Consider the following 9313-nt stretch of genomic DNA (forward strand, 5'->3'; position numbering starts at 1 on the left):
AGTCTGTTGACACTATAGCTCCTGACTCGATGTAATTTTCTATATTCTGCTGGAAATCCGCATAGGTATGGGGAAAAATCGCTCCTGCGTCACTGGAAGCAGTAATATTATTTGCCGATTGTCGGTTGAATGTTCGCTTCATTAAAGGTCGTCATTTTCGTAGGTAGAAGAATTTCGCACAACTCTCCCCGGAAAGACACACATTCTTTACGCATACATTATGGTTTTCTTGTAAAAACTCCCGTATCGTTCTTTGCATTCATAGAGCCTCATTCTACATGCGCATATTATACATCATTGCGATGATTGCGTTTATATACGGACTATATTTTTAGGCCGAATAATGGCTGAATATCTTTTATTTCATTCTATAACAGTACTGTTGTGTATTGGCCGGGCTGCTAATAAAATGTGACACCATTGGACCCTAATTATAGCGTGCATTTTGTTTGCTACATTTTCAGACTTCAGTTCTGGCGAGAAGGTAACAACAATCATTCAAAGTTCAATACAGATTGTTCTGAATGATGTTGTTGAGAAACGGGGAACAGTTTCATCCATAACACCCAACAAGCATAGCGTGCGGTTTTCTATACTATAGTTAAATTAAGGGTGTTGCTTTTTTTGCCTATGTCGGCGAAAGGTAAAACTCAATATCAAAATCAGTTACATTTTTCCGACGCAAATTTCATATAAAAAATATCCGGATAATTCTCAGGTGTGCAACGTTTCTTTGGTTCAGCTAATTTCCTCTTTTTCACTTCACACTTATGCGATTAACATTTGAAAACACTGCATATAAAGTTTTATAAAGCTTAGAATTTCCTCTACTTCACAGTTGCATGCCTGATCCATTGTTCGTGGTGTGCAATGTACAATCAGCGTCCAAAGCACAAGAACCATCGTTATAAACAAACGGACTTCTCGGGCTTGATCGAGAAAAAAAAACACGTTCTATGTGGTGGAAATGACTGCTCGTTTCCTGACAGCAGCCTCAGCTATCGCCGGCAGCAGAGGACCCTTCTTTCCTTTTCCCTTTCGCTTTGGCGCTGGTTGCTGTCCGTCCCTTATCGCCGATATGTTATCGTAATCCTTGTCATGGGGAGCATTGGGATAGATCATCCGGCCGGACTTGGTCTTGTAGGTCTTGAGCTCCTCCTTGCTCCGCTTGGACTTGTTGTGGGGGGCAGGGTTGAGAGGTTGAAGCTCCGAGAGACCCTTTCTCGGGACGACAGCCCAGTTTGACTTTTTGGCCGGGGGAAGCCGCGACTGCTCCTGCGATGGTGTCCTTGAACGGGGGCGTGAAGGTGGTCGGGGAGACTCTGGTTTCCCCTTCGCTTGTTCAGCTGCTCTGGCTTCTGCTTCCTTGGCCTGAGCTTCTTCCTTAGCTTGCGCTATCTTCCGCGCCTCTTCTTCCCTAGCTTCAGCCTTCTTGCGCGCTTCCTCTCTTGCATGTGCTTCTGCCTTTTTCCTAGCCTCCTCTTCTCTGGCATGAGATTCAGCCTTCTTGCGTCCTTCTTCCCGAGCTTGTGCTTCTGCTTTCCTTCGCGCTGATTCTTCTCTAGTTTGTGCTTCTGCTTGTTTCCTCGCTTCGTCTCGAGCTTGAGCGGCTGCCTTCGCCTCGGCTTCTACCTTCGCCTTTGCTTCTGCCTTCGCCTTGATTTCTGCCGCGGCTTTTTCTTGCGCTGCGACCTTTGCTGCAGCTTCTGCCTTCGCCCGTGCCGCTGCCTTTGCCTGTGCTTCAGCTTGCGCTTTCGCCTCTGCTTCAGCTTTGGCTTTTGCCTCTGCTACAGCTTTCGCTTTCGCCTCTGATTCAGCTTTCGCTCTCTCCTCTGCGTCAGCTCTCGCCTTCGCCTCTGCTTCTGCCTTAGCTTTCGCTTCTGCTTCCGCCTTCGCTTTTGCATGTCCCGCAGCTTTCTTTTCCTGAGCCACTTTGAGTGCTTCCTCGAAGGCATTTGCAGTTTGCACAGTCTTTGCAGCTTTCCGCCATTTTCCAGCGGCTTCACCAGGTCCTTGTTGTGTGTTCTGTGGATAAGGTTCATGGATTACCTGATTACCGTAAGGTGTTCCAGGTAAACCCTGCGCATTCCTTCTGTACTCCTCAAAGCGGTCATGCCTTTCCTTAGTAAAATCAGTCTCTTGGCATTCTGGGGGCAGGTACTTCCTCAGGAACAGTGGGATGGTGGAGTGGTCAGCACGTCCCTCCTGCACCAGTATGCCGCAGATCTCGGCGTTCTGCTGCTTGGCCGCCAGCAGGAGCGGTGAATCACCTTCGGAGTTCTTCATCTCCACGTCCACCGTGCCATGTCTGATGAGTGTCCTGACCGCGTCAGCGTTGTCTATCTTGACGGCGTGGAGCAGGGCCGTGTCGCCGTCGTCGTCCTGAAGGTTAGGGTCTGCCTTGCGCTTCAAGACCATCCCCAAGATCGGCACCACCTCGGGGCTTTCCTTGCAGAGCACCATCAGCGCCGTTCGGCCGTGGTTGTCCCTGAGGTTCACATCTGCACCTCTCTTAAGCAGGACGGAGGCAATAGCGAGTCTCTCCTCCTGCCCACTCAGAAGGCAAGCCCGGATGAGAGGTGTCCGCTGGAACACGTCCTGGGCGTTGACGTCAACTCCTTCCCCTTCAACCAGTTGCCTTGCCGCCGTGACATCCTCGCTGTTGATGGCGTTGAAGAGGCTCCGTTCCTTGGCCGATAAGATGCGGATGACTTTGTTCTTCTTGCTACCCGACATACTGAGATGCTGTTATTGATAGGTGCGTCTGGTATTAATAGCTGTAAATAGAAAGAGACACACAATATAAATGTCTTCGTTTTGATGGAAATAGTTATTAGTTGGTAGCCACTCCAAAAAGACATGTTGTACCAGTTGAATATCATGCATGTGGGTGAGCCGAAACTTGACGGGTGCTGTTCCAAAGTTATGAATTTGAACACTGTAAAATAACTATTGTATCACAAAAAGTGTTTTATGGGCTTTCTCGAAATATGTTTCTTGCAGACAGCCATTGCTAAACGAGCGCCTTTGATTTTAAACCGAGGTATAACCGAAATTCTTCTTGTAACTCTCTTATTCTCAAATAATGAATATTAACGCTATCCGACTGCGGATTACGGTTTTATCGAGAAGAGTCAATATTTCCTCTTTTTACCCCAGAATTTTACAAAGAAATTTGTCCGTCTAAATCGTCTGGTCCCTACTTTCAGTGGGTGATAAAGTGATCACACTCTTTGGAAATATGAGAGAAAGAGATACGCATTGTCGCGCGCAGCGCACTGTGTGTTTATGGGATCAGTTGCATTGATCTTCAAAGTGACTAACGGAATTATTATCAAAAAGCTTTACTTGGATGAAAGATCGTACTTTTACTTGACAACCCGTGAAATTATTCCGTCTGGTTTGCTGTCACTTTGAAGAAATCTGATGTAGATGATTTCCAACGATCAGTCAATCAATTTTGGAAAAAATGAGTTGTAAAGACGAAGTCGTGTATCGTGATCAAAAGGTTGTGCATGTTTTTTCACTGTTTTCTCGAAAAGTGTAATATCCACTGAGCTCAAACAGTGAAACTTCAACAGGTTATGTTTTGAACATTCGTCTTTGGATTTTTAGTCGTGTATATTATTGGAACGAACAAAATACATGACATGATCCTATGTGCAAATGATTCTATAAGCCTATGCCTCTAAGGGGAATCGTTTGAATATATTTTGGGGAATACAAGCTCATAATGAATAACAATATAGGCCCAGCAACACAAAGTTGGTATTGATGTATCCATGAAACTTTGAACCATTTTGCACCGACACCTTCTACTTATTGGGGGGGGGGGGTAATGTTGCTCAGTCTTTCACGGCTATATGAATGCAAGAAAGGCAGATAAATCACCCTCCATAAAGCAACCACACTGAGTGCGCGTAGCTATGCATGGTTTTGTTTGCCCGGTTCAAACTAGAATTTTCGTCCCGTTTTCACCACCCGGTTTTGCATTCATGATCTATTTTCACCGTCCCAATTTTGTCTCTATCAGCGCCCCGGGCCCGATTTTACTTTTAAATCTCTACCCCGTTGCACTCTGCCACTCTGTACCCCCTGGCTTTGCCTCTGATCCCACAGTGCTTATCTTATAACTGAGATGTGCAAATTATTTTGAATATTATCCTTTTTCATGCGGCCTATTGGGGAGACGCCTCCTTCATTTGATTTAGTTTTTTGTTTCCGGCTTGTCTCGTTTTCACCATACACAAATAATTTATTCCATGGGAAATTTATTTAAAACAAATCTTCAGCCACATTTTCATTGGTTTCACAACGACACAGTTCGTAACACCTGTACTGCATTACTTGACGAAAACCAGACACCTTATTATAATAAAATTGAGCACCAAACACGCACGACGCTCCAAAACGAAATCACACAAATAAATGTTCTTCATTTTTTTGTAAAGTGACTTTGAGAATTAACGATTTTATGTCGATAAGTGCGTCGGCCGTTGCCACCGTGCGGTAGCAACAGCCCAATCGAAATCCACTTCTCGTTTCGTTTTCAAGGAAATTTGTGCGATGTTTTGGTTCTCGACAGTCTGCATAGTTGAGGTACAGATACTACGGTCATGTTTGACATATAATCCCGTGGACCAATTCAAACGCAATTATTTTTGTTTTAGAGAATTTTTCTGGCAGGATGGAAACGTCTTCTCCGATAATTAAAAAAAAATATGCATTAGAGCTCATCCTATTAACTTAACGTTTCTGCAATTTTGTATTTAAGTTTACAGAGAAGTAATATTTGTCAACAGCCAACAATTACGGACATGTTCATTGTTGATATATTTTTAAGTTTGAAAATTTCAATCGGGCATTGTTGTATCGTAGATATAGCACGGTGTAATTGGATACTTTTTTGTAATCGCCTGACACTCGGTTGAAGTTTCTAGCTAACTAAAGTTAAATAAAAAGTTTGAGTGTTTCCAAAAGATATGGAGTGAATTATCATTTAGTAAAACTAAATTTGCCGAAAGAAACGAACAACACAAAACTGCATAGCAACAACAAAATAAACACCACGTATATCCGCACACTTTGACAATAAATTGGTAAATGCATTGAAGGGATCTTAAATTAAGATGAACAATATTTACAATTTCATTATTCGTTAAAAGTTCAATAAGACACTTCCACAGTAGGCCTATAGTCCAACGGTGTGTTTTCATGTACCAACAAGAAAAAAGTATATGTTCGTGTATAAATGAAAGTTCAAGTGAACTGCCACTGAAATGTGTTCTTTCTCACGTTAAACATTAATAACAAGGTACCTCCGGGGCCGAGCAAATATGCTCATGTTATAACATTAGTCTGGCCTGTTAAAACCGTACGTTAATCATTGAGCCAGAGTCTGGAACGGTCTACATGTATATATAATAGTAGCTAATCATTGTCTTGCACATAAACAAACGCCATGAGTCTTCCCTGAGTTCTCTGATGACACCAGTTAATTCAGCTCAGCAAAGGCTACTTTAAAAAAAAAAAAACAGTGAAAATTCATCTTAATTTTTTTCGACGCAAAGGCGAAGTTTCCGTTGAAAACTCTCCCTTTCCAAAATGTTTATGCGTTGTGACTTGCACCCTATTGTGGCACGATCCTCAATTTGTCACCCGGGGAAAGTAATTCTCATTCAGGGATGCGTACTTATATACGTAACTGATGGAAAATTAAACTAAATTCTGTGAAAAAAGGAGGCAGTATTTAAAAGAAGCCATTTCGGACCGTAGCTCGGTCCGAATAAAAGCGAAAAAATGCTGGTAAATCCTCTTGTCTTAAACATGATTATATACTTTGCGCAATGATTTTACAAGATGCTTTTCCTACTATTTACATCAATCGAGTAGAGTATTTCATGTTTTGGCAGTTTGAATGTTTGCAAATTGTGTCCGTTAACATTATAAGTACAGCACGGTGGGCATGGGCAATACTGACATTGAAATTCAAATCCCGTCCCAAAAATCAACCGTTAAAAATTGAAGTATAATTTCTCACTTTTTCTAGTTCTAAAAAGAAATTCCACATTGCATTGCAATGCTGTGAAATCAATTTTTTTCAAAAATCATCCTAAATAATTTGCTTAAGTATTCTCATATCAGTCCCCTGTCTCTTGCTTAAATATTTTTGCCTTTGAGAGAAACAATATCATCAAATGTCAGAAATGTCTAGGCACAGTGATACTGCATCCGATGCGGAAAATGGGTTGAAAAATGAAGCCATGCGTATATCACCATGCATAGAGCAATTAGGGCAATACTGGTGATGCAGACTCCATTATCAAGTAGAACATGCTTACCTTCAATGAAATACGCCGTGTATACCGATTTGAAGTCGAGAGGTGCTGCCAATTTCGCTCCAGTCATGCAGTTAAACCCCGGCCCCACGCACGCACTGATGGACCCGTCTAAACTCGAGAGATCACATCTTTCAATCCATATGCAGTCACAGTATGTTGTTGCCGAACTTCCAGCAACTCGTTCTTGCTGTTCGATCCAACAACAAAATCTACCATCGTCGTCTATAGTGCATCACTTGTCGAAGAACCAACTGCTAATAAGTGACGATGCCCGCCTGCCGGCTTCGTGCCATTCTTTCTTGACAAAAAAACGCTGGCTTAAATTCAGTAAAATACCGGTAAGAACGGGTATAGACACCGAACTGCATCTGATACGTCGTATGTGTAGGCCTAAACTACCGGCACACCACAATTTCTGCATCGCCCGTGTCGGTACCTACATCTCTCTGAAAGTTCTGGATTGCCACGTGACGCCAGTGACGTCATTGGTAGCGTCAATGGTGGTGGACATCAAGCCTTAGCCCAACAACTAACCATTCACCATGATAATTGTGTCCATATACCTTTAGGCCTAGTTCTAGCCGTAAAGACCAAAGCGGCTGTGAACATATGTCGAATAATATAGCGACAGTTATAGGTGCCAGACCACTGCAAGTACCCAGCAGTGAATAACCTGCAGGTTGGCAGGTTAGCATGCTTTATTTAATTTTGTAATGGAAATTAATATTTGATGTATCGATTCATATTTATTAAATTGCCTACATTAAGCCCATACGTTGGTCACGGATGGGCAACCATAATAGTGTGACAACCACTACGGTAGCAATTTACCATCAACAGACTTAGCCTGTGATGCCTCCGAATCCATGTAAAATCCAGAGTGCGTCGTTTGCAAATTCTACTTGGTGATTGAAATATCCTGTGAAATTACTGGCCGCCTGAAAAGGTAGTGTCAGGTGATAAAAACACATTGAAGGTGGTTTTTTACATTATATTGCCCGTGGACACACTCTTTTACGTGCGTTAACTGCGGAATCCATTTACGTAGTAACTAGACCAGAACGAGACCAAAATTGTGCGCATGTTTTCTACGTTTTCTCAAAACGTATTGTCGCCTCTGAGCTAAAAATGTCGTCAGGTTATTTTTTTATGTATTTTCAGCGAATTTGTTGCTTCAAACCTCTCTATGAAAAAGGCTCCTAATGACGAGGTCATTTATTTTTGATTTCGCAAAGCCAGGGTACGTATTGTCCGTAACGGCTGCAAAATGCCAAGGCCGTCACACTTGAATACAACCTGAAACGGCGTAGAACTGACTTTCAAGCAAAAAAAAGAAGAGCTCTCCACGCTGGAGCCTATATTGACCGCCTCCAACGATGAAAAATGTTAAAACAACGAACTTTGTTGTTTTTCTTGTGGGATTTGTGGCCCTTTTGGTCTCATGATGAAAGCTGTTTAAGATGTTTGCTGTTACCATGCCAATGCCCTAAAATGTCGGATGATTTGAAGTTTCTCAGCTCTCTTATCGTCCACATTTTGTTGACTTTCTTTTCTCTTTGTCGTGTAATGTCTAACTTTCGCATCGGTTGTAAAGTTATGAAATGAACTGAATTGGGGCTTATATATGACATTGAAGATAGCGTTCCATTCGTCTGTTAAATGTTTCATGTCCATTATATAAAACGACATTGTACTTACCTGCGTATAACGGGGGCATACCAAATGGGGTCAGTAGTTTACTTACGCCTGTAAACGGATGTATAGTATTTAATAGAAAAAAGTCCTTAGCAATAGTTCGGTCTAAACTATTTGAAGTATTTGAAGTACTTCTTTTCTTGAAAATGAAATGATGCTTAACATGATGCTTGTTAAGACTATTACCCAGGTGAAAATTCCGGTTCAACTGGAAATTGGTCACTGGTTTCATTTCCGGGTTTCACTGGTTTTTAACTGGTTTAACTGGTTCGAATTAAGTCACTTCAATACCAGTTCAGTACTTGTTATATTCAAGCAGGCAATTTAAATAACTTGAATTCGGTGGCTTTGTTTTTTAGAGTGTTTGCACAATGTTGTTGATTATCTTTAAAGGGGGTTTTGTGTACGGAGGCCGTGGCTAATAATGGGCCCTCGATTCAGTTTAAGTCGCTTGTTTTTAGTGGTGTGTGGGGGGGGGGGTTAAATTCGTAATTGACTGCATTTTTAAAGGTAGGCTAGACCTGGTGTTGCATGTAGACACGTGAGCTGGGCGCACAGTTAATCAAGTATGCATTAATTGACTAACCAGCTGTCACCCTAGACATGCCACATAATGCCAAACAATATTACAAATTCTCGAATATTATTTATTTAATTTCTTTCTGGTAATGAAACCATGTCAGGGTCCCCCAAAAGTGCCTTAGGCACTGCAGCTCGAAAGCCTGAAGAAACATGTAGAGAGAAGACAACGAGAAGAAATTACAGTTTTAGAGGTGGGAGGAAAAGCCCAGAGGAATATTCTGAGGAAAACCCACGGAACCAGGTGGGGACTGAAAACCCAATCCACATTATTGGCCCTGGCGGGATTCGAGCCCGGGTCACAGCGGTGGACGGCGAGGAAAGTACCGCTACGCCAACCTGACTTGCCGCATTTGTTAGTTTAAAATAATAAATCAAAAAGGGCAGAACATAGTATCGCTACGCCAACCTGACTTACACAACCAGGCCTCATGAAAGACAACAAGGTGTACATAATTAGCCTGGCTGATGCCTCGTAACGTTTCAAGGTACTTATTGACGGCGCAAGGAGAGCGTAACCATTAAGCTATGGTGCGCCGACCTTGTTTTCCGAGACAGCTGTTGCCAAGCGACGACGTTGACCGAGATCGATTTTTTTTCTCTCTCAGTCTTTGGGTGACAATGTTTTTGCGGCTTTTGCGCTGTGTAAGGACTGAAATAAGGTCTGAGCGAAATAAGGTGCGACACGTGTTGTATGG

At 42.5% G+C, this 9313-nt stretch overlaps 1 protein-coding gene across 1 annotated transcript; it reads right to left on the bottom strand.

Annotated features, from left to right (window-relative positions):
- LOC119724131 (uncharacterized abhydrolase domain-containing protein DDB_G0269086-like) lies at window positions 1–2784 on the bottom strand. Its single transcript, XM_038195051.1, has one exon. The coding sequence runs from the start codon at window positions 2734–2736 to the stop codon at window positions 955–957; it is 1782 nt and encodes a 593-aa protein (XP_038050979.1). The 5' UTR covers window positions 2737–2784; the 3' UTR covers window positions 1–954.
- Between the last annotated feature and the right edge of the window lie 6529 nt (window positions 2785–9313).

Source organism: Patiria miniata, unplaced genomic scaffold (assembly GCF_015706575.1).
Source record: "Patiria miniata isolate m_02_andy unplaced genomic scaffold, ASM1570657v1 HiC_scaffold_18, whole genome shotgun sequence".
Lineage (NCBI taxonomy): Eukaryota > Metazoa > Echinodermata > Asteroidea > Valvatida > Asterinidae > Patiria > Patiria miniata.